This window comes from Ananas comosus, linkage group 5 (genome assembly GCF_001540865.1).
Source record: "Ananas comosus cultivar F153 linkage group 5, ASM154086v1, whole genome shotgun sequence".
In the NCBI taxonomy this organism is placed as follows: domain Eukaryota; kingdom Viridiplantae; phylum Streptophyta; class Magnoliopsida; order Poales; family Bromeliaceae; genus Ananas; species Ananas comosus.
The window spans coordinates 1975427-2001790 of record NC_033625.1 but is presented as its reverse complement, the minus strand read 5'-3'; the positions used below and the strand labels follow the sequence as shown (position 1 = coordinate 2001790).

General features: G+C 34.5%; 2 protein-coding genes across 2 annotated transcripts; one reads left to right on the top strand and one right to left on the bottom strand.

The window, feature by feature from the left end:
- Positions 7699-11665, bottom strand: LOC109710772. The gene is made up of 5 exons (XM_020233523.1): positions 11299-11665; positions 9709-10590; positions 8925-9125; positions 8649-8844; positions 7699-8167 (listed from the first exon to the last, which is right to left on the bottom strand). The coding sequence occupies exons 1-5, from the start codon at positions 11428-11430 to the stop codon at positions 7986-7988; spliced, it is 1593 nt and encodes a 530-aa protein (XP_020089112.1). The 5' UTR covers positions 11431-11665; the 3' UTR covers positions 7699-7985.
- LOC109709959 (aquaporin NIP1-1-like) lies at positions 22856-25675 on the top strand. The gene is made up of 5 exons (XM_020232358.1): positions 22856-23079; positions 24068-24292; positions 24377-24574; positions 24875-24936; positions 25074-25675. Exons 1-5 carry the CDS (start codon positions 22957-22959, stop codon positions 25303-25305), a joined length of 840 nt encoding a protein of 279 aa, XP_020087947.1. The 5' UTR covers positions 22856-22956; the 3' UTR covers positions 25306-25675.

Genomic DNA, 26364 nt, shown 5'->3' with positions numbered 1-26364 from the left:
AAAAAGAGAGGCATTTAGAGAGAGAGAGAGAGAGAGAGAAGGGGGGGTTGTGTGTGTTTATTGTTTACATCATGCTCTACAAAGCGAGGTCCATACATGTCCTTATATTCTTTTTCTTTTATCTCTTTACTTTTTCTTTCTTTAAAAAAAAAAAAATCTTTTTAGTGAGGGCGAAAGGGGAAGGAGACTCAATAGTACCATAAATTTAAGCACCCTTTAGACTTATTAGTTGGCTTTAGATTCTTTACTTGAAAACGAAAAACTCTAAATACTTTATTTCTAAGTTAGATAATGCTTGTTTGTAATTTTTCTCCTCATCCTTAAATTCAAAGAATGACTATAACAAATTTTCTAACAAAATATCACCATATCTTTTACCTTATTGTAATCTTTCTCCTCATCCTTAAATTCAAAAAAAGGCTATAACAAATTTTCTAACAGTATATCACCATATCTTTTACTTAAGGTAAAAGTAAAAATTTGATTCAGGTATCTATTTTGAGAGGAAAAGATCAACTGGTTTTGAGCACCAAATTTTTATGTTAATTTTATATTTCTTTTTTTTTTTGTTGTGAATATACTTAATACAACCGAAAACATCAAATCACACCGGTCACTTTAGTAATAAACTACCTTCATTAAAAATAATAGTTTTATAATCACTAGAAACTAGAATACTGACTTATATATGCATTTCATAAGGACATCTTAATTTATTAGTTTAAGTTTTTGGATTGATTATGCTCTTTAACAACCTTTCTATTTAGGAGAGAACAAGAAAAGCAATTTTTGTGCATCTTGTTCTGAACACTTAGATTATTATTATTATTATTATTATTATTATTATTATTATTATTATTTTGGAAGAAGTAGGAATATATGTGAATAATGTAATTTTTTAGCCAATGAAATAGACCCCAACAACTTTGTTCAATTTGGACATTGCACCAAGTGTAGGTGCAAAATGTCAACAATACAAAAAAAAAAAGAAGCCAAGGAATAGACCCGGGTGGGACCCGAGTTAGAACCATGAAAGTGTTAGCTACTTAACCTATTTTATAACGTGCTAGGACCGGAAACTTAAGTATTCTCATTGATCTCGTGAAGTAAACTTTGGCCTAACGACTTTTATAAATTGCCCCATTATTTAATTTCCCCTCATTACACCCCCCCCCACACCACTTCTTTGAGCATAACCATCAACATGATCACCTTCTTTCTCTCTCCCAGATGCTTCTCCTCGAAGCTCTACTTAGTTCTCTTCTTTCTCTTAGCCATTTCAATTGCCTCGGCTCGGCCCGACCCGCCGTCGGTAACGGTTATTACGGTGCAAAAGAGTTCGCAACTCGTAGATCATGTGAAGCTCAGTCCATTGCATGTCGCACTCGCGAACAGGCATATCCCCCCGTCCGGCCCGAGCGACAAAGGCCACGGCGTGCCGACTACTAAAACACTTCAGTCGTCTTCGTCGCGGCCGTGAATTGTTTGTTGTTGGAATAGACCAGCATGTTGTAGGTGTTCACTAGAATTGGTAGATACTGATTATGTGTATTTATTCTTAGATCTTTTTTCCCCTCAAATTTTGGTCTTCTAAGCTTGGAATTTCTCTCTCCCTTTTGATTTCTTGTTTTATTCTTTATTGTGAGGTTCGTGACAAAATGTAAACATTGTCAAGATGATGCAGAGTAAACGAAAAGAGGTGCAGGGTTGTACATTGATTCTATTCCTTTTTCTTTTATTGGTTACTGTAGTGTTTTTGGGCTTTTAGCAAATGCTCTTAGTTATATAATCAGCAATAAGAAGAAGATACAAATCATTAGTTAAGTCTATATATGTTGTGCAATAATTGGGCTCACAAAGTATCTGGAGGGGTGCTACTGCAATGCGTTTCTATTTATGATGAAATGTGATCATAGGCTTGTGAGGGTATTTTTTTTTCATAAAATAAGAAGCAATATATACTAGGATTTTGCAAGCTGTGGACATTGGATCTCATGCTGGATTGTGCTGCACAAAGCCAAATTTGTAGTAAATGTTTTTTTTTTATTTTTTTATTTTTATTTTTTCTGAGAGAGAGATAGGTAGCATGCTACCGGTTTCGTTTATTTTATTTAGAAATAAACTTAGCTAGAAATGTGAATCAACTAGGATTCGAACTTGGGACCTCAGATACCAATCACTAAGTCTTTTGCCACTTGCGCTAGAGACGGTCAGTAATTTGTAGTAAATGTTAATTTGTTGTTTTTCTGATTGGCTTGAATTAGCTGGGGGGAAATATTTTTTAAGTGGGAAAACTACTTTTGCATTGAAAAAGACAGACATTTTTTCACTTGCTTTTTGTTTTTGCTTTTAGCTATAGTTATTTATAACAGAGCACTTGGTAATTAAAAATGTTTCAAACTTTTGCAGCAGCGAAAAGCAGAAAGCGAATTTTGAGATTCAAAAATGAAAACTCTATACTGAAGGAAGGTGCCTTTCCTAATAACTCTTACAAATAATATTTTGTCGTACAATACTATATCTTACAACTTTATCAAATAGGCGGGTTTAACTTGTAGACTTCTACAAAATTTGGACCACTAGTTGTGTTTTATTATTAGAGAAATGATTTGGTACTTTATTTTATATAAAAAAAAATCTTAACCGTTGATTAATGAAGGTTAAAAATGTTATATAATTATGTAGCAGGTTAAAAGGTTATTTCATGTTAGGGTATTTTTGTAATTATTACTGGGCAAAGTTTTAAGAAAGTTTTGATTAATATCCCAAATTTAGCATTAATTTTGCACTAATTTAACCATTAATTTAAAATTTAATTGATATCCCAAATTTTAGGCATTAATTTTAGAAATTTTAGAATTCTTCTAATTTAGGCATTAATTTAAATTTTAGGAATCGTAAAAATAGTAATATTTCTAAATATGTTGAATTTAAATATTTAATATTTAAATGTAAATATTTAAATAAGAAAATTTTGTGTTACTATTTTAACAAATTTAATGTTGATAATAACAAATTCAACATATTTAATTTGTGTAAGAAACTTTTAAATTTCTCTAGTTTAGATATTAATTTTTTATCAGAAATTAAAAAAAAAAATAAATATAAGTAAAAAAAAATTTAAATTCAATGTTGTAATATTTTTTAATAAAATATCTGTAGATTATGAATATGAAATGATAAAATATATATGGATTACGGATGTCAATGGGTACAGACACCTATAATTTTATCTGAATTTGAATCCAAATTCAAAAGCAAACGCAATCGATTTATTTATACTAAACAGATATAGTTTTGGACATGAATGTCAGAAATGAAAACCTAATGGATTTGAATTCGGATATGGATTTTGATATTTGAATATGTATTTTAAAATTTTAGATTTAATTTAATATATTTTAAAATATTGTAAAGAGAAAATAAATATTTTAGGTTCGGGCTAGGATTCGGGTTTCGCATTTTTAGTTAGGTACGGGTATGGATATGACTTTTTAAAATTCGTTAGATTTGGATTCGGGTTCGGGTTTTTGAAATCCGCCCCGAATCCTACCCTTTTACATCTTTATTGTGGATGAAGAGGAAACACCGAGAGAGAAAAATGAAACAAAGAGAGAATAGAGTTTGATAAAAGAACCAAATACTTTTTTTTGGGGTATCTAGTAACTCGTATCTTTCTCAAAATGACATGTTATTACAGGTCATAATTAAAAAAAAAAAAAAGTAAATCTCAACTGTTGAATAAAAATATGAATAATACAGAAAAATGATAAATACAGAAACAGTACTGTTATTATTAGTGTCAGAACCAAAGAGTGATAGGATGTGAACTGAGAAGTTCACCGCAGCATTAAAGAAGGTGAAACATGCTTCTCTTTTGTCAACAGCATAATGTGTGCCCTGAACGTCAACACAAAATATCCCTTCCTTGCACACGGCTCTTGAATTTTTGCTCACCCTCTCAACCTCTCTCACTGTTTCACACGGCAGCAAGAAATTCCTGCATGGTCACAGATCACCACGTCAGCTGTGGACCGCCCAACCATCTGCCTTTCATCTAAAGAGAAGGATATATGATAGATGACATTGGCGGTCCACGAGCGGAGGTGACGGACACGGTCCAGCCAATAATTTCTCTTCATGAGCAAAGCTTAGTCCACACCAGCTGAGAGAGCGAAGTAAAGCCAATCTCTGTTTCTTTTGGTGCTAGGAATGAATGAATCATCCAGATCAAAGGTGCTGCGGAATTTCTTGTACACTTTCCCTGCATGCTTTATTTTTTTTTAATAGGAAAAAAGAATATAATATTATATATTATTATTTTGTTATATCCTTTAGCCTTAAGGGTGCGTTTGGTTCGAGTTATCCTGACAGGATTACAGGCAATCCTGCCAGGATAACTGTGTTTGGTTAATCCACTATGTAATCTAGTCGTTAATATAGCATTACAAATCGAGCAGGATTACATCAAAAATATTAACGGGAGGGGGGTCGTGTATCTTGCATTACTGAAACCCGTTAATACTACATATTATGTAAAATGACAATTTTACCCTCCAAAAATTCCAAATCTAATTAACAGTATTATTTTCATCTCTCTCTCGCCTTCGTCCCGGCCCTCTCTCTCGCACGCCGCTTTCTCTCGCTCTCTCTCGACGTCTCTCTCTCTCTCNCTTACAACTTTATCAAATAGGCGGGTTTAACTTGTAGACTTCTACAAAATTTGGACCACTAGTTGTGTTTTATTATTAGAGAAATGATTTGGTACTTTATTTTATATAAAAAAAAATCTTAACCGTTGATTAATGAAGGTTAAAAATGTTATATAATTATGTAGCAGGTTAAAAGGTTATTTCATATGAGGGTATTTTTGTAATTATACTAGGCAAAGTTTTAAGAAAGTTTTGATTAATATCCCAAATTTAGCATTAATTTTGCACGAATTTAACCATTAGTTTAAAATTTAATTGATATCCCAAATTTTAGGCATTAATTTTAGAAATTTTAGAATTCTTCTAATTTAGGCATTAATTTAAATTTTAGGAATCGTAAAAATAGTAATATTTCTAAATATGTTGAATTTAAATATTTAATATTTAAATTTAAATAAGAGAAATTTTGTGTTACTATTTTAACAAATTTAATGTTGATAATAACGAATTCAATATATTTAATTTGTTTAAGAAACTTCTAAATTTTTCTAATTTATATATTAATTTTTTACCACAAATTTTTTTAAAAATTTAAATATAGGTAAAAAAAATTTAAATTCAATGTTGTAATATTTTTTAATAAAATATCTGTAGATTACGGATATGAAATGATAAAATATCTGTGGATTACGAATGTCAATGGGTACGGACATCTATAATTTTATTTGAATCTAAATTCAAATTCAAAAGCAAACGCAGTCGATTTATCTGTACTAAACGGATATAGTTTTGAATATGAATGTCAGAAACGAAAACCAGACGGATTTGAATTTGGATATGTATTTTGATTGTATCTGATCAGAATTTGAAACCAACCGGAATCCGAATTTATTTTACGTTATATATAATATATATATAAATATTTGATGTTATATTTGAATATGTATTTTTAAACTTTAGATTTAATTTAATATATTTTAAAATATTGTAAAGAGAAATAAATATTTTAGGTTCGGGCTAGGATTCGGGTTTCGCATTTTTAGTTAGGTACGGGTATGGATATGATTTTTTAAAATTCGTTGGATTTGGATTCGGGTTCGGGTTTTTGAAATTCGCCCCGAATCCTACCCCTTTACATCTTTATTATGGATGAAGAGGAAAGACCGAGAGAGAAAAATGAAACAAAGAGAGAATAGAGTTTGATAAAAGAACCAAATACTTTTTTTTGGGGTATCTAGTAACTCGTACCTTTCTCAAAATGACATGTTATTACATATTAAATTTTTAAAAAATTAAATCTGAACCGTTGAATAAAAATATGAATAATACCGAAAAATAATAAATATAGAAACAGTACTGTTATTATTAGTGTCAGAACCAAAGAGTGATAGGATCTGAATTCTGAACTGAGAAGTTCACCGCAGCATTAAAGAAGGTGAAACATGCTTCTCTTTTGTCAACAGCATAATGTGTGCCCTGAACGTCAACACAAAATATCCCTTCCTTCCACACGGCTCTTGAATTTTTGCTCACCCTCTCAGCCTCTCTCACTGTTTCACACCGCAGAAAGAAATTCCAGCATGGTCACAGATCACCACGTCAGCTGTGGACCGCCCAACCATCTGCCTTTCATCTAAAGAGAAGGATATATGATAGATGACATTGGCGGTCCACGAGCGGAGGTGACGGACACGGTCCAGCCAATAATTTCTCTTCATGAGCAAAGCTTAGTTCACACCAGCTGAGAGAGCGAAGTAAAGCCAATCTCTCTGTCTTTTGGTGCTAGGAATGAATGAATCATCCAGATCAAAGGTGCTGCGGAATTTCTTGTACACTTTCCCTGCATGCTTTATTTTTTTTTAATAGGAAAAAAGAATATAATATTATATATTATTATTTTGTTATATCCTTTAGCCTTAAGGGTGCGTTTGGTTCGAGTTATCCTGACAGGATTACAGGCAATCCTGCCAGGATAACTGTGTTTGGTTAATCCACTATGTAATCTAGTCGTTAATATAGCATTACAAATCGAGCAGGATTACATCAAAAATATTAACGGGAGGGGGGTCGTGTATCTTGCATTACTGAAACCCGTTAATACTACATATTATGTAAAATGACAATTTTACCCTCCAAAAATTCCAAATCTAATTAACAGTATTATTTTCATCTCTCTCTCGCCTTCGTCCCGGCCCTCTCTCTCGCACGCCGCTTTCTCTCGCTCTCTCTCGACGTCTCTCTCTCTCTCTCTCTCTCGCACGAACACCTATCATCTTCTATTGCGTCGTCCTCCCAAGTAATTATCACGATCTCCTTCCCTCCATTCGTCATTTCCGCAAAAAACAATATTCAAATGACTACAAATGGACAATTTTGGAAAAAACTATACTTTTATGTTATGATTACTAAATCTTATAAACTGAACCAAATATATTAATGCTATAAACACTGTAATCTAGTATTACATTACTGTATTAAACCAAACGCTCTAATACAGCATTAGTAGTAATCTCACGCCGAAATCCAACATACCTGGATATGTCGAGATACTTTGTAATATTACATAACTCGAACCAAACGGGCCCTAAATTCCCAGGGAAGTAACGTGAGCTGCGTGGAGATGAAGAGAAGAGATAAGTTTTCTGCGCTCAACTTGCCAAACTCTTTTTCCGCACAATGTGTGTGCATTTTGTTATTCTTAGAAATAGTCTTTTAATAGAACATGAGCAGAGTCCAAGATCCGGTCCAACACGAAATCCACGAGCCCCCACCTAATCAGGACGAATTAATGTCTCGCAAGGTCAAAGTTGGGTATGGGAATGTTATGGTCACGTAACTTTTATTTATACTTATGTACAATTGATATTTATACTTTCATATGTGAGAGTAGTGTTTCCTGTATCCCGTGTAAGTGCCACGAAATATGTATTACTAATATATGTGACAAATTATCTTACTCATCATCATTATCATCATCATCATCATCATCAATTAGTAAAAGAGTGCATCTCACAAGAATTATACACAGGCTCAGAGAACTCCGAAGTGATAATAAATGCACCACTAAATTAAGAATAACTGAATAGAACATATTTGCCCTATTATTTACAGAGAGTTTTATCATTATTTTATGTACACTAGATCCAGAAGAATCATGTTCATAAACCTGTATATGCACCAATGAATGACCTTTTAATAGCAGTCTTTAGAGCCGTACAATTGCTTAATTATAAGCGGTAATCAAGCCAAAGATAAACAGCTCGATCCGAAACAAATCATGCCGGTTCGAAGACTATGACACACGCACGGCGACGAATTCTAAATCAAGGATGATTACTTCTCCAGCTTTTCGAACAGGTCTGATAGGGCGCGATAGAGAATAGTGGCTGCAGGAGGCTTCGGTGTAGAGCCGAGAAGAATGTCCAATGCCTTCATTGGAGCACCATAGAAGCGGGAATTTTCTGAAGACCGGGTTGTAACTACGCTTCCATTAAGAGCACAACCTACAAATGCACCTGCAATCAAAAGCAGCTAGATGAGAGAGAGAGAGAGAGAGAGAGAGAGAGAGAGAGAGAGGAAAATAAATGAGAAGCAGGAATACAAATTCTATAATCTTTTCTTTTGTATCTTCTTTTTCCAGCACACCACTTCCTACCCAAGCCAAACATAAAACGCTATTGAATAACTGAATATTCTCTTTGTTTAGGATATGTTTAACCTAAAAAGAAAAGGTAGCAAAATCACACGCGCCCGCATCCCCTGATTCTGAAGTAACTCATCTGGTAGCCAAATACTTCCCTTATTAAATACTACAGTTAAAATTTTTAGTTGACCATATATATCTCTTATGTGATTTCGATTGAAATAATTTTAATGGAAGTTGCAGCCCGGCCAGATATCAGCATAAGAGAAACGAACAAATTATGATTTTCCCCAAAAGTCTCTATGATGAACATCTGATCGCATACGTTATAGGAGTAGTAAATCAAAGCACACCTTTGCTGCAACTGTAAGTGTAGCATGCGGCATAACCACCGTCACCTGCACGGAGATCAGCCTCAGCTGTTCGTCCAACAATACCAGCAGCAGCACTAACACCAGCCCCAAACGACAAATGTGCATCTCCACTGAAGGTTTTGATGGCATCTTTGTTCCTCAGCACAATTATGAAGTCGGTCAACTCCCCTCCAGCCTAGTAAAACAATTAGCACAAATATGTCATATATTACTACCCTATATTCATGAAAATACAATTCGGTGAATGTAGTTAACCTGAGCTCCCCATCCAAGGCCAAAAGTAGAAATGGCAGAGGGTGCAGACCAGGAACCGTCCTCCCTACGAGCAACAACCAGCCCAGTCCCGATTTTGTATGTTACCATCATCCCAACCTTCACAACAGTAAGTATTGCAAGGCCTTTCGCTTGTTTGAGAATGGAATCAGGGATGGATTTCTCCGGTTTCAACAAGCCCACCTGAATAATGTTAAGCATGTGTTCCATTAAATATAACAAACTCAATTTTAATTCTTTTAAGATCACTCTACTGTCCGTAGAAATTATAGCAGGCAAAAACCTCATCATAGTCATCCAATCTTTTCATTGACAGTAAAGAAATTTTACAAATAACCATTATGAATGACGAATATAATTGAAAATTCAAGAGGCACGAAGACTATCTCTACGGTAGCAATCCTCAGCAAGATTCCAAATCCTTACCAAGGAATAGGCAATCGTCCAACGCAACAGAAATTAGTAGCACAATAAACTCATTCCAGGACACCACCTTCATTACCATTTTTACCTCTAAGTTATAGATTGCATAGAAATGCATCGACCCAAAGAACTAGAGACGTCTAAATCTAGCATTTTTTGGTCATGAGAAGACACAAGTAAATAAACTGTTATGAAATTGAGAAGCCAAAGTAAGAACATTTTCTCGCAAATACTTCATATTTTGAGGGTAACTAACAAGTAGTGTGGTAAAAAGATGTTCTGCAGAATAAGGTCGGTCCATGATTCAATCAACTAAGACATTACATAAGAATATAAGGTTTACCTTACAATAACCACGAATTGTGTTTGCTGCTTTGTATATCTCGTACTCCATCGTCCGTCCCCAAGGGAAGTTCATCCATGATCTTAAGGTGCTGAGGTCAGTCAGATCATGAGTGGGCAGTTGCGATGCACGACTAACCTGATCCATAAGATAAGCCTGCACCCCCTCTAGTCGCACACAGCATACATCACACACCCGCTGAGGCTCGTTAGTTCTAAATTTTGGAGGCAGCAAGCTCCGGCCTTTTGAACACTCGCTGCAAAATAGCCCACCACAAAACCGGCAATGATGCCTAGAGCACATTATGGGATGAAAGCGGACATTACAAAGCATGCAAGAAGTTGACACACTGTCGGGCAACCACTTTGTTGGCTCTGTGTCGAGGATCTCCTTTGCATTACCGAAATTGGCTTCTGACAGTGTCTGGGCCATTTCCTTCCAAGCTTCTGAAAGAAGTTGGGTGGAAACCCACGATATCCCACAATTTGCGAAATCACCAGAAGTGAGAGCCCTTACTTTGCCTCTTGCCGTAAGAATTATTTCAGAAACCACGTCCCACATTGTCATTTCCTTGTCTTCAGCGAAAAATTGGTCCCATCTGATTTCCTCATCAGGAAAGTATCCACCATTAGAACCAAAGCCCCTATGCCACTCCTCATGATCCCTTTCAGTCATTGGTGGGACAGAGACAGGTATCCAAAAGCCGGTTTCTTCATAAAGTGGGGAGTCGTAGTAGAAGTATTTCCCTGGCTTTCCCTTTACAATCTCATGAGCTGTATCTGACTTCGAATTAGAAGCTTGGCCTTCGGCCGTCTCTGAATCACATGATGTATCATTTATCAAAGGAATGTTGTTGGTTTTCTCCTCTGTTATTCTAGGAACCTAGAAAAGTAAGGTCATAGTCAGAGATATTAAAACTGTTTTACCTGCAGTAGAAGCAAATCAACAACTGCCCAAAAAAACTACAACTTAAGTAAACTCAGGTTATAGAAACTACCGTGATTTTCTCATTTTAACTACATCCATGCCTATCATGCTTAAGTAGGAAATGAAAAGAATGGCTTAGCAATGAGAAAAGAAAGTAAAGTGGGCAAAGGACACTTAATTTCGGTACAGAGCTATTGTTTCTGCAATCCACTCCCATACAAACCACTAATTTCGGGAACAACATGTGAACTGAATATGTACTTCAAATCACTAAATTTTTTCCAGTGCTCAGCAGTTAGAATTGCCGCATCTGTGGGAATTCTATAAACAGAGTAGCATCATAACATGCTCCCAATAGAAATCATAAACATAAAAGGGTCATCGAACTTATAAGTCAACTCGATCACTACACAAATCTGTGAATTTTCTTAAACATCAAAACACTAAATTTATACGCTTTGAGAATTTGCACGGGCACAATCAACAGAACACAGTTTTTATGCTTTGAGAATTGACATAAGCATCGCTTCTATTTAACAACAGATATCAAGGGGAATCAAAAGCTACCCAAGGAAATCTACTCACAACCCCAATTCCACGAAATCAACTAGAAATTTAGGCAAATGAATCGGAATTAGAGCCAAGAGAAAGGTAATACGTCACCTCGTCCCCTTCGTCATCGGGAATAGAAGAAGCTCTAGGATCCGCCGCATCCAAGGGATCGGATGGATCCTTCTCCGGCGCCCGTACATCGCAATCTTCGATCACGGGGTAAAGCTTCTCCGATTGCGCCATGAGTTCGCGATTAGGGTTCGACACGACGACGATGGCGATAGCTTAGCTTTGCCCTATCGTCAATGGTGCTCGATCATGGAGGGAGAAGAAGGAGAAGAAGGAGAAGAAGAGCGGATTCTTCGGGATTCGCGCAATTCGAACGAGGGTTTCGATTTGGGGAGGAAGAAACCAACGAAGGAGAGGCGTTCGGTTGAGCAGGAGAGACCCCAAAGACGCAAACTCGGTCGCGGATCGATAAAACCCAGTCGCGGGAGCAACAGTATAATCGAAGCATATTGGGGATCGAACTATTGTGCGGATGGTTTCGCATGCGGTCGCGTGATATCCACCGTTTGATTGTCCAGTGCTCAATCTCTGCTGTTCATTAATGATAATGAACGGAAGAGATTTGCTTGCAGGTGAATCTCACCCTGCCCTAGCGGAAATACTGTAGCTTATAAGAGCCTGGAGATGGTCCACCACGTCATCATGAACCATTTGACAGTTTTCCTCGCGGGGCATAAATAGCTCTACGGTCCACGAATCGCCTAGTGAACTGAGTCCATGCAATGATTTCTACTCGAACACTAAAGTAGGCCCAAGCCCAACACTTGGCCCGGTCTACACCGAGTCTATTGGGCCGGATTAGGCTTCAAGCCTAGCTTTGGTGAGGCTATAGGCCCAAAGCTTAATAGTTGTAGACCGGGTCCATTACCACAACAATAGTTTTCATGGCCCATTGAGGACCAAAAAGGTCACTTATAGGTTCACCCATGTGATCTGAACCTATAAATTGTTCCAGTAGTAGAGATTTGTTAAAAGATCAACATTTATCAATATGTGAATGTTGACTATTTGGTGAAGTAACCGACCGTCCCTAGCGCAAGTGGCAAAGGGCTTGGTGGTTGGTACCCGAGATGCAAGTTCGAATCCTAGTTGATTCACATATTCAGCTAAGTTTATTTCTAAATGAAATAAACGAAGCAGGTAGCAGCGTGCTACCTATCTCTCTCAAAAAAAAAAAAAAAAAAAAAAAGACTATTTGGTGAAGTAGATCATCAATTTGTATATTCCAACCACAGTTTTGTTGCATTAATTATTTTGGAAGATAAAGCAGTAGTTATGCTCACAATCTATAATTAATATGCAATAATGTAAATCACTTGCAAACCCAAATTTTTAAAATTTTAAGAATTTTCATCAATAGTGAACAGTGCTGATTGTTTTCGAATGGGTTTGCATGAATTGTAGAAATTCATGCAAAATTAGTTGTCATTAAGTGGTTGGTATCAAAGAATAGAAAGATATCATGTAGTTAGTTATGAAATGAAAAATAATTTTCCAGTGGACCCTAGAATCAAGGATTCAAAAGGCTAGCACACACCACCCTTATTTGCAAAAGTAAAGTGGAAAAATGTTTGCAAATGCTCTTTTTTGGGATTCCTTTCGCTCTACACTAGTTAAGCGCTCGCACTTCACGACGGATAGACAAATTTGTCTTAAGCATACATCAGTAATTATTAAGCGTTAATAATAACTACACTTGCTTAAATTGAAATATCTTATACACTTAATAATACTTGAGGCAAAAAATCATACCAAAACAACTGCCACTTTGTTAAATTTTAAAATTCAAACCACTTCTAATATTTTTGAATGGAATGATTTTAGTCAAAAAATTAGAGATTTTATCAAATTAATTGATAATTTCATCAAATTTTTAATAATTTCAATCCGTTTTTAATTAGTAAATGAAAATTTGCCAATTAACAATTAATAACTAGTAGAGTTATTAACTTTGATAGAATTTTCAATCTAACTAAGTTAAAAAACTAAAATAGAAAAATAAGAAAAGCCAAAAGGATATTAATAAAAAAAGTTAAAATTGAGGAACCAATTTCAATGGTCCATAATTGAGGGGGTTCCATACATTGTTATCAAAAAGTTAAATTGAAGTATTAATTTCAAATTAATAAAGAGTCGATAGAGTCTTTACCCTTTATAAATGGAATAGAGCAGTTCTATTTATACACCCATAGTGAATAAGTGAGGGAGCGAATTAAGAGAGGAAGAAGGGGCTAAGAGAGAGAAGAAAAATTGGAGTGAGCTTAGGTGTCACTCAACCATGAAATAAGAAAAAAATACCGTGTCGCTAGGATTTAACTCTTTAATATTATTGTATAGATACGTGGCAGTTTAACACTACGAAATAGCTCAACAGAAAAATCAAATATAATCTTTTCCTTGACTATTGTTGAATACAAATATTAAATACACCATTTTCTAAAAACTTAAGTTTTTTAAAGAATAAAATTTATTTTACATTACTTTAACAACGATTAATCCGTAAACAATGAAAAAGAACGGCCTCAAGCATGGATAGAGATGTGCCCTTCTAGAAAAGGAGATCATAGTGCAAAGATTTTCACTTTGACGTGCATACGCCTTAAGTCTTCTTTTTTTCTTTTTTTTCTGTCGATTGATGGAGCATGAGACTACCCCACATTGCCACAATCTTTCTTCATACCATTTTGACGCCGATTAGCCTCCGAAGAAATAGAATTATAGTCTTCTTACATAAAGAAAAGTGTCGTTATTCTTTAAAAAATTAAGCTGATAGAAAATAATTAATATTTTTATATGCTGATATTAATACTTTTCTTCGGGGCTTGAGACTTTACTTTGATACACATCATGTTAAATAATACAAAAGTCATTCTCTAACTAGTGTAGAGACCCGCGCGATACAGCGGGTAGATAATAAAAATAAATTTTTAAAATTTTAATAAAATTTATATTTACAGTTTATAGGAAGTTATATCATATTAAGCACAGTCAATTTGTATGACTAAATTCAATTGTTAAAAAATAAAATTATGGCTAGAAGCATATGAAATACATAAATAATAACTTAACGTTTCTGGCTTAAGAAAATTTTGGGTGGGGTCTCAGGCTCCAGTCTCCACATCATACTTTTTAATCTACGAAAGAAATTTTGCCCACAACAGTGTTTACTCAAAAAAATGGTCATAAGATGAAAATAAAACAAAAAACATCAATCTTAAAAAAACTAATACTTTTTTGGAGCACTTCTCTTACTCATCCAAACCTTGTACATTTTCTTAATTTTCAGCTGGTAGTTGCTTTCCGCGCCGAGTCACTTCTGAATTTTCATTGTAACCTATGAACAAACACCTCATCTGCATCACCAAACTGCGATATCTAAACCGATACAGTCTTGCCATCACATCAACCACAGAAATCCTAATACTTAAACAATTTGATTTACCAAGAAGTCCCTGAGATTCTTGAGAAGCGAGCTCCCGCACAACGTCCCCGCGAAGAGGAGGCTAGGACGCCACTCCCCTCGGCCCAGTGTGGGCGTGCGCGAGCCGCGCGAGGAGGCAGCCGAGNGCGAGCTCCCGCACAACGTCCCCGCGAAGAGGAGGCTAGGACGCCACTCCCCTCGGCCCAGTGTGGGCGTGCGCGAGCCGCGCGAGGAGGCAGCCGAGTGGCGACAGTTCACGGCGAGCGAGGGCTCCAGCGTAGACCGGCCTGCGCGAGCACTTATATGGGCTACGGCTGGACTTTACAGGACAATACTTCTTGAAGGAGACAAAGTTCTTCGTATGCTCTTCTTCTTCATTATCCTGATAATCTTTGTTAACACAATGAGATAGAGAGAAGGAGATGAGTGCGAGGTGAGAGATTAGATGATAATCTTCTTTTTTGCATGGAAAATAACATGTTATGCAAAAAAGAGGGGGTGGGGGGATTAATGGTGGAGGGGAGTGGATTGGAGTTACAAATTAAGCTCACTAATTGATGGAATATGATGAATGTAATTAAATGTAGAGAGGTAAAGGGTTGAGCATTTAGAAATGGAGATGAAACGTAAATTAAAAAAAATGAGAGCTTGTCAAGTCATCATTTCATATTGGGGATTCATATAAGAGTGTAGATAGTTTAAGCTGGAAAAGAAATAGTATTTTTATATTTTAATATTTAGTATATGAAGTAATTATGGTTTGGACTTGTTTCTGTCTATTATTANGCGAGCTCCCGCACAACGTCCCCGCGAAGAGGAGGCTAGGACGCCACTCCCCTCGGCCCAGTGTGGGCGTGCGCGAGCCGCGCGAGGAGGCAGCCGAGGTGGCGACGGTTCACGGCGAGCGAGGGCTTCGGCGCAGACCGGTTTGCGCGAGCACTTATATGGGCCACGGCTGGACTTTACAGGACAATACTTCTTGAAGGAAACAACATTCTTCGCATGCTCTTCTTCTTCATTATCCTCATAATCTTTGTTAACACAATGAGATAGAGAGAAGGAGATGAGTGTGAGGTAAGAGATTAGATGATAATCTTCTTTTTTGCATGGAAAATAACATGTTGTGCAAAAAAGAGGAGGTGGGGGGATTAATGGTGGAGGGGAGTGGATTGGAGTTAAGCTCACTAATTGGTGGAATATGATGCATGTAATTAAATGTAGAGAGGTGAAGGGTTAGCATTTAGAAATGGAGATGAAACGTAAATTAAAAAAAATAAGAGCTTGCCAAGTTATTATTTCATATTGGGGATTCATAACATATCATGCAAAAGAGGGGGTGGGGAGATTAATGGTGGAGGGGAGTGGATTGGAGTTACAAATTAAGCTCACTAATTGATGGAATATAATGAATGTAATTAAATGTGGAGAGGTGAATGGTTGAGCATTTAGAAGTGGAGATGAAACATAAATTAAAAAAAATAAGAATTTGCCACGTCATCATTTCATATTGGGGATTCATATAAGAATATAGAATATAGATAGTTTAAGCTGGAAAAGAAATAGTATTTTTATATTTTAATATTTAGTATATGAAGTAATTATGGTTTGGACTTGTTTCTGTCTATTATTATAATCATCCACTATGGTTATTATGGTAGACTAGATCGACACAATAATCTCTATTTTAGACAAAGGAAGGGTAAGTGACAAATTTTAACGGTCAAAAAAAGAGCGAAGAAGAATAATATAGAAAAAAAATAATATAACAAGCATGCAAAAAGTGAGATCCAAATTTTCCACACTTAGTAACCCCGTATTTATTGGATTGTCGGGTCCCGGTCACGCTTGGCTTTATGATCGTAGGAGATTATGAGGACTTATTGACAAAATTGTCAACACGAATATTAAAGTGTGAAGGCTAAGTTTGCATTTACTGTTATCAACGACAAGTAAAAATGGTGCTACCTCCCCACTACTGAAATAATTAAATGCTCTTTAATTTCCTAAACGAGAAAAAGTAATATGAGAAATTTTTTTTTATTTACTAATATGTGGTAAGCATGATGTCATCTGTGCGTAAGCTAATCTCTCAACTACATATTTAGTCCATTAATTGCTAAAAGAGGTCTCAAATATATAAATATAATAAAATATAATAAAATTAAATCTAAACCGTTGGATATGATCTATTCTACATCAAAACATTTAATAAATTTTGGAGACCTAGATCATATGAATTGAATATTGGCCATTGTTTATAATGTTCGATCGTTGCTTTCTCTGCTTAGCTTCCATGATGTTTGTGAAATAGGTTTTCATAATTTACGATATGTATCTATTTGGCCGCTTTGTTGTAGGTCTAATCTATGATTTTTGAACTCAAAAAATCATAAATATAACTAATTCATCAAATTGCACCTCTCTTATATTTTAAATTGGCTAAAAATTTCCCTCCTTTTATAAGATAAAGATGCAATAATATATAACAAATTAACTTAATTACCAATTCCATAAGTAGTACATGTCACTTATAATATAAATATTAGTTTTCAAAATTTAAGTTGAGATTCTTCAATAAGTATAAGTGTAAGGTGCTGGGTTTGCCCAACTTAAACTCAGCTATTATACCGATCGTTCCTAGCGCAAGTAGTAAAAGGGTTTGGTCGTTGGTATCCGAGACCTAAGTTCGAATTCTAGTTGATTTACATTTTCAGCTAAGTTTATTTCTAAATAAAATAAACGAAACGGGTAACATGCTACCTTTCTCTAAAAAAAAAAAAAAAAAAAAAAAAAAAAAAAAAAAAAAAAAAAAAAAAAAAAAAAACTCAACTATTAGAGGTCAGCATGTTTTCTAAGGTAATGTATACATGGAAAATGACAGGCTAACTGTCCTCGTATGATTAATTTCCAAGGGTTTCCCGTGATTATAGGGTAAACCGTCGCAACGCGACACGGTTAATCTCTACCAAACACTTGTTGAAAAATGCGAAAAAGGATTCTTCTTATAGATCTTCATATTAATTTGAATGGAGTGTGAACATTGTGTGTGTTTGTATTTGCGAGAGTTGAGAAAATATTAAATTCACATTTAAAAAATGAGAGTCAAAGTCCAATTTTTGCAGAATTTTGGAAAATAACAATGCAATTTATCACAAATAATTGACAAGGTTCACCTCTCTTATCAGCGCAACATGCACGTACTGTGTTTAATCATTTTCATCCACGCCAGTTAAAATGTTATATATGTGTACGAAACCATTTCCTAACTAGTACATTATCTAATAGACATTCACTAGTAACCATTACATACATTATCTCTTGGTGATTACATTTTTTCCAAAAAACAAAAGAAAAAAAAGATAGGTCTTTCTCATAAGGACAAAGTAAAAAAGCTACTACATCAAATAAAGTTGAAACAACTTTGGCCTCATTCATATCTCTCAAAAAAAACTTTGGGCTCATTCACACTATAACAACCCTAAGCTATACAAATATTCAGATTACGATCATGAAAAACAGTTTTGCATCACTTTCGTGTAATAGTGTATCTAATTTCTCGGCTATTAATTGCAATGAATTCAATTAGGAAGTGGCGTCCTAGGAATTAATTAATTTTATTTTCTAAATTTCCTCACAAAATTGGATCTACTACGTAGTACGTACACTAAAACAATATTACGTTATCTTATATATGTATCTTCCAATTTCCAATTACCAATACTAACTACCTATATATCCCCAAATTATGACATACATATATATATGTGTCCTACTTTTTAGAAACATTATGTGATCAACACTATAATTTTATCAGAGTTCAATAAAAGCACACCCAAAGCTACATATATATAGTGGGTTATAAGAAAGATGCCCAATTATTTTTATTATTATTATTTTTATATAAAAATGGGGGAGAAAACCTCTCACAGGGGAAAACAAAAACTTCATCGAAGAAATTGGCAAAGGACTTGGTGGTTGGTACCCGAGATCCCAAGTTCGATTCCTAGTTGATTCACATTTTCAGCCAAGTTTATTTCTAAATGAAATAAACAAAGCGGGTAGCGTGCTACCTATCTCTCTCAAAAAAAAAAAAAAAAAAACTTCATCAAAGAAAATTATTTACAAAAGATATATATACAAAATGTTTAGCAAAGAAGCCACGCCAAAATTACTACAAAAAAGTTCTCCTATACCTCCATAGAGAATTTTCACTACTAATTAATCCACCCTTAATAACAAAAACACCAAATTATATATGTTTCATTATGTTTTTTTTTTTTTTGAGAGAGAAAAGTAGCATGCTACTTACTTTATTTATTTCTTTAAAAAACAAACTTAGTTGAAAATGTGTATTAACTAGGATTCGAACTTGAGACCTTAAGTACCAATCATCAAGCCCTTTGTCACTTGTACTAAGGACAGTCGGTATGTTTTATTATGTTTTGAAAGTGATTATTTGTTCTTAGATTAATTCATCTCTTGCCATCAGTTGATAAGCCAAGAATATATAGAACGGCTACGATCTATTCAAATGGCGCGGACCAATTTGCCCATATTCCTGGAGATAATCCCAATGGTAAATTTGGGTAATGGACAAAATTATAACATGTACTTTGAAAATTAAGTAGGTAAAAATTGAGGTGGCAATAAAAGATACGTATGTATCTCGATATATATTGCAACTTGATTTCTCCTACTACACTTTAATGCCCAACAACAATATAGGGTGATTTTTTATGTGATTCATGAAAGATATACAAAAAAAATATACAGTAATTAGATCCCTGTCCAAATAGGTAGCGATTAATCCAATTCAGTATAATTTTAAAAGAAAGTGCTATAAGAGAGTTATTAATTAGTAGAGTTATTAGAGCTACCACACGCATAAACAAAAGAACATAATTATAATATTAATCACTTCAGGACTCGCAGAGCAACCAATCAGAGGTGAAGCAACAAGCAGCAGGACAACAACAACACCAAACCACAACGTTGGATGTTACAAAGATTATCCATACATGCATGCGTTACACTCTAAAACACACATCTACTCAATTAAGTGTGACATGGATATATATAAATATTTCATTCATTATCCTTGCTTCTATGTCTGTTGTGATCGATCTCATTAACTGTGTGTGCATGAAGCTTTAAATATATATCTCTCTCTCTCTGTTTCTCTCTCTTTATATCTCTCTCTCTTTATCTCTCTCTCTCTCTCTCTCTCTCTCTCTCTCTACAAATTTAAAATATTGTGCTGGTGGGTTGTTGGAGCAGCTTTCAATGCCATGCTCTCCCACCACTCGATCTCACTGTTTTTTCTTCTGTGTTGGACGAAGACCAAATTTAGGCCTTCACGCCTTTCAACCATCTCCCATTAAATTCCCCTCTCCATAGTCTATGCCCGTTACATTTCTTACTCATTAGATACTAAATATATATATATACTTTGCTAGTCAATTCAGAGAGTTCGGCTAATATAAGATTTCGACCGTTAGATCTATTCCTTGGACCATCTTTACTCGTTAGATCATACTATTTAATTAACTACCCACTTAATCCTAGAGAATCATTACCATTCTAATCGGAGACCACTATCATTCTAACTGCACATCTCTTTATCCAACGGTTGAAAATTTATAAGTATAAAAAAATTTATACTCATAAAAGTATAGTAGTTCTAACATATATATATATATATGGATGAAAAGAAAAGATAAAAATTAGAAGCTCCGCTTTTTAAGAGATCATTCATTTTAGGATTACTCTAATCTTAGTATATATGCTTAACTTTTTTAATTTTTGGAGGCCAACCACCGCCCAAATATAATCGAGTCAAAAAATTTAGTCACATTATATTTTATATAAAATAATTTTATATTTTAAAGGTGTTACAGAAAATGGATACATGGAGACCCCCTCATTTAATTTTTTTTTTATATGCTAACATTCTGTCAACTTTTGTTGCAGTTTAGTTAATTTAATTAAAATTTTTACGTATAATGGTAGCTCCATTAGCTATTAATTGGTCATTAATCATTAGCGAAGTTCATACTTACTTGAACCGAAGGATAATTATAGCCATAAAATTTGGCGGAATTGCAGGTTACTCATTGTCACAAAATTTTCAGCTCAATTGACTTAAATAGCTTAAAAGAACACAACAAATATATTAATAAAAAAAAAGTTAATTGCATACAGGTTCATGCAAATATAGTGAATTGCAAATATATTACTGTAAAGTTCAACTTTCATAAGTTATTCCTTAAAAAATTCTAATATTTCCAGATATATCCCTCTGGTTTGGTTTGTTACCGTTAGAAAACTATTTATATTTTCAATTTTGCCATTACAGATATGTCCCTCTAAAAATTATAGCAATATAATATAAGAGGGATAAAAATGTCAAAAATTAATCCGGATAAAGTATTTAATCGATGGTTAACTAAACTTTTCTAACGGATTCTAACGGCAGGGATATATCTAAAAATATTAAAACTTTTGTATAAATAATTTATAAAAATTAAACTTTACAGAAATATATCTGTAATTTACTAAATTTGCGGTGATCTTAATTGACCCAAAAAAAAAGAGTTGTAAGGCCTATTTCAAGATAACTTATAGTTGAGGGACTCTCTCTCTCTCTCTTTCTAGCTTATGCCATATTATATTGGGCCATCTCTCTCTCTCTCTCTCTCTCTCTCTCTCTCTACAAATTTAAAATATTGTGCTGGTGGGTTGTTGGAGCAGCTTTCAATGCCATGCTCTCCTCCCACCACTCGATCTCACTGTTTTTTCTTCCGTGTTGGACGAAGACCAAATTTAGGCCTTCACGCCTTTCAACCATCTCCCATTAAATTCCCCTCTCCATAGTCTATGCCCGTTACATTTTTTACTGATACTAAATATATATACTTTGCTAGTCAATTCAGAGAGTTCGGCTAATATAAGATTTCGACCGTTAGATCGATCCCTGGGACCATCTTTACTCGTTAGATCATACTATTTAATTAACTACCCACTTAATCCTAGAAAATCATTACCATTCTAATCGGAGACTATTATCATTCTAACCGCACATCTCTTTATCCAACGATTGAAAATTTATAAATAGAAAAAAATTTATACTCATAAGAGTATAGTAGTTCTAACCTATATATATATATATATATATGGATGAAAAGAAAAGATAAAAATTAGAAGCTCCGCTTTTTAAGAAGTCAAAAAATTTAGTCACATTATATTTTATATAAAATAATTTTATATTTTGAAGGTGTTACAGAAAATGGATACATGGAGACCCCCTCATTTCATTTTTTTTTATATGCTAACATTCTGTCAACTTTTGTTGCAGTTTAGTTAATTTAATTAAAATTTTTACGTATAATGGTAGCTCTATTAGCTATTAATTGGTCATTAATCATTAGCGAAGTTCATACTTACTTGAACCGAAGGATAATTATAGCCATAAAATTTGGCGGAATTGCAGGTTACTCATTGTCACAAAATTTTCAGCTCAATTGACTTAAATAGCTTAAAAGAACACAACAAATATATTAATAAAAAAAAAGTTAATTGCATACAGGTTCATGCAAATATAGTGAATTGCAAATATATTACTGTAAAGTTCAACTTTCATTAGTTATTCCTCCAAAAATTCTAATATTTTCAGATATATCCCTATGGTCTGGTTTGTTACCGTTAGAAAACTATTTATATTTTCAATTTTGCCATTACAGATATGTCCCTCCAAAAATTATAGCAATAGAATATAAGAGGGATAAAAATGTCAAAAATTAATCCGGATAAAGTATTTAATCGATGGTTAACTAAACTTTTCTAACGGATTCTAACGGCAGGGATATATCTAAAAATATTAAAACTTTTGTATAAATAATTTATAAAAATTAAACTTTACAGAAATATATCTGTAATTTACTAAATTTGCGGTGATCTTAATTGACCCAAAAAAAAAGAGTTGTAAGGCCTATTTCAAGATAACTTATAGTTGAGGGACTCTCTCTCTCTCTCTTTCTAGCTTATGCCATATTATATTGGGCCATCTCTCTCTCTCTCTCTCTCTCTCTCTCTCTCTCTCTCTCTCTATAGTTGTTGCCAATATAAATAGAAACCCAAGTTTGAGGCTTTTTCCCTTGCCCTTGGAGTAGCTCTCTTTTGCTAGATCTTATTTTTGGTGTCTTTCTCTCTCTCTCTCTTTGGGTAAAAGTAAGTGTGTGTGTGTGAGAGAGAGAGAGAGAGAGAGAGAGAGAGAAACTAAGATGAGTGGAAATAAAGTTGAGAATGGGTTGGAGGAAGGAAGGGGAGGAGAGGAGGCGGCATATGAGATCTCCACAAGCAAAGGATGTTGCAGCTCAGGCATCTCTGTTCAGTTCATGCAAAAGGTCGGTGAAGCATCTCTCACTCGCATCTTTTTTCTCTTTTTTTTTTCAAAAATTAGGAACTTAAGTCTCAGACCCTTATGAGTTTTAACATAATAATTAATGAGGTTTTTTGTTAGAAAATTAAACAAATTGTCAAAATGTTTTTCTTTTCATTGTTTTTAGAGCTTTGATTAATTGTGATCTCAAATTGTGCAGGTTATTATACATCTCTCCCTCTCTGTATTTGATGAAATATTAGCCGAAATTTTTATATATGTTAAACTACTAATTATTATGTATGCTAATATATACGGTGTATCTATAAAATATTATATATATACTTTTGTGGAGAATTACTATGCTATTCAAAATATAAGACAGTCGGTGCTTTTAATTTTTTAATTTTTGAATTGAAAATTTTAAAATCAGATAATAATAGTCCCTTTAAATTTGACTGGTCCTTCAGAATAATAATATTTATTCAGTGGCCAAAACAAAAGCAAAAAAAATTAAAAATAGGTAATTTCTTGTACTTCCTCAATATAGTATAGTAGTCTTAATCTATATTTTTTTTATTATTTTTTAAGCAATCTATAAATTAATGGGCATTAGAAATTATTATGTATATAATAACGTCACGATAATGCTTTACTTAAAGATACGAGTACGAAAAAAGTTTTTTTTAAAAAAAAAATTTTTTCCTCTCGCGCTCCACACAAAAAAGAGTACAACAATATTTACGAAGTGCATTCAATAAACACGAGAAAAGGTCGTTGGCCGAAAAATTAATAATTAATAAACCCGTCACGTACCATCCAACTACATGATCGGCGCATTTATCACCCTAAAATATATTAATATATTTTTCATTTCATCTTATATTTTCTATTTTTACTATCTTATTTTTTACTTTTTTGGTTTGTAATTTTGTTACTAATATAAACTTACGGGCAATTAATCATTTAATTTTCTCTCGTTTTGTTTTCGCTTTGCGTTTTTTGTTTCTTAGATCATTGCAGAGATATTCGGGACCTATTTCCTGATATTCGCCGGGTGCGGCTCGGTGGCCGTGAATTTGAGCAAGGGAGGCACCATCACCTTCCCCGGCATATCGATCGTGTGGGGGCTCGTCGTCATGGTCATGGTGTACTCCGTCGGGCACATCTCCGGCGCCCATTTCAACCCCGCCGTCACCGTCGCCTTCGCCACTTGCAGAAGGTTCCCGTGGAAACAGGTCCACATACAACTATTGTAGCTAGATTTTGACTTCTGCTTCTCTAGTAGAAAAGTTGGTCAGACATTCTTTCAATTGATGCAGGTGCCTGCGTACATCGTGGCCCAGATGCTGGGCGCGACGCTGGCGAGCGGGACGCTGCGTTTGTTGTTCGGCGGCGGGCACGGGCACTTCTTCGGGACGGTGCCGACGGGGTCCGACGTGCAATCTCTCGTACTCGAGTTCATCATCTCCTTCTACTTGATGTTCGTCATCTCCGGCGTAGCCACCGACAATAGAGCTGTAAGTTACAATTAAGCTAAAGTGATAATTAAGATAATTTTAGATAACTCTTCGTTTGTACGAAACACTTGACGTAACCATTTTTTTTCGAAATTTCAAACTTGTACTTATTCTGTTTCGTGAGCTGCATGATAATTAAACACGATATATCACTTACAATTTTTTTTAAAAAAAAATTAATTGGTTGGGTCATTAATTGGTCAAAGTTAGTTGACTTGGTAGACCAAGTCAAAATTCGTGAGTTAATTTATAGGATATATATATATGTTTAAGGTAATGATGACCTTTTCTCTTGCTCAGATTGGAGAATTAGCTGGGTTGGCCGTGGGAGCCACTATCCTACTCAACGTGCTCTTCGCTGGGTATGAGCATGAACACACAATTTAATTACATCTTCTAATAAAATAATTCATTCATATCTGGGTGAAAAAAGTTCGAAACTAATATGAACTAATTTTTGTTTTAAAATTATGATTAATTTTTTATTTTATTTTAATAGGCCGATATCGGGAGCATCGATGAACCCTGCGAGAAGCCTGGGGCCGGCGATCGTGCTGCACCGATACACCGGAATTTGGGTGTACATCGTAGGCCCCACCGCGGGGACGGTGGCCGGAGCTTGGGCTTACAACCTCATCCGCTTCACCAACAAGCCCCTCCGGGAGATCACCAAGAGTGGCTCATTCCTCAAAAGCATGAGGAAAAACTCTGAATTAAATGGATCCAACTAATTAGGCTAATTAATTAAAACAATTTGCCTTAATCTTAATTATGTGTAGAAATTATTATTATTATTATTATTATTATATATATATATATATATAAAAGGAGAGCTATCAAATAATGGCGTGACGTTATTTGGTACGTCCTAGTAAAAGGGCTTTTGCTTTGTATGAGTGGATGTTTGGTTAAGTATGAGAATTTTTATCTTGTAATAGAGTGTAGTTAATAATGTTGTATGAATTAGTACATGATTATGTTATAGTTTGGGTGCGTTGGTGTGGTTAGGTTAGCTATATCACACGTTGTAATCTGTGCTCTTGTATATTTTAATGTTTAATGCGCATATAAAATAACCATGTAGACACTCTCAAGTTTCAACTCTCAGATGTTGCGGTTGACCACATGATCTTGCCAGATGATGATGTATCTCCACGAGGGGGTGAGAAAAAGTGTTGGATTTAGTTGTATAAAATAAGCAGTAAAGTGTGTGTACTGTTCAACAAACGATTGGGAGAAGAATCTTTCAACTTTTCAAAAAGACCCCAAACAAAGAAAAACATTTTATTCTAGCATGATTATTATTTTCTATTTATTTAATAATCTGAAACAATTTAGCCCGTCAGTTTTAATAATTTGTTGATTCTTAACTACCGCTCTGATATCAAATATAATGATATAATTTATTAGCACTAATAACTTATTGAATTATTAATCATCAGCCTAAAATATTTAAATTCACTTTTTATTACCAGAGCCTTTGATCATTATATTCCTATTCATAATTTCGTTTTTATTCGATATAGAATTATGAAAGTGTAACATACGTGTCGTCAAAAAAGATGCCAAAGTGCTACATATTCAAGGATCACTATTTAACGTTCTCCAAGAACTTAAAATTTTTAAATCAACATGGAGCATGTTTGGGGGGCATCGAACATTCTTGAAACGATCCCAATATACTGGGATGTTAAATCGTCTAGTGAAAAATAAATAAAGAAAATATTTCCATATGATAGGAAACTAGGGAAAAATATTGATTTTAATCAGAGTATATATTTTGAAATATT

Coding starts and splice junctions, on each gene's coding strand:
- LOC109710772 (XM_020233523.1), bottom strand. CDS start 11,430: ATGGCGCAATCGGAGAAGCTTTACCCCGTGATCGAAGATTGCGATGTA. Junction 9,126..9,708: donor CAATTCGTGGTTATTGTAAG/GTAAACCTTATA, acceptor AACATTATTCAG/GTGGGCTTGTTGAAACCGGA. Junction 8,845..8,924: donor GCCTTGGATGGGGAGCTCAG/GTTAACTACATT, acceptor TTGTTTTACTAG/GCTGGAGGGGAGTTGACCGA.
- LOC109709959 (XM_020232358.1), top strand. CDS start 22,957: ATGAGTGGAAATAAAGTTGAGAATGGGTTGGAGGAAGGAAGGGGAGGA. Junction 23,080..24,067: donor CTGTTCAGTTCATGCAAAAG/GTCGGTGAAGCA, acceptor TTTGTTTCTTAG/ATCATTGCAGAGATATTCGG. Junction 24,293..24,376: donor GAAGGTTCCCGTGGAAACAG/GTCCACATACAA, acceptor CAATTGATGCAG/GTGCCTGCGTACATCGTGGC.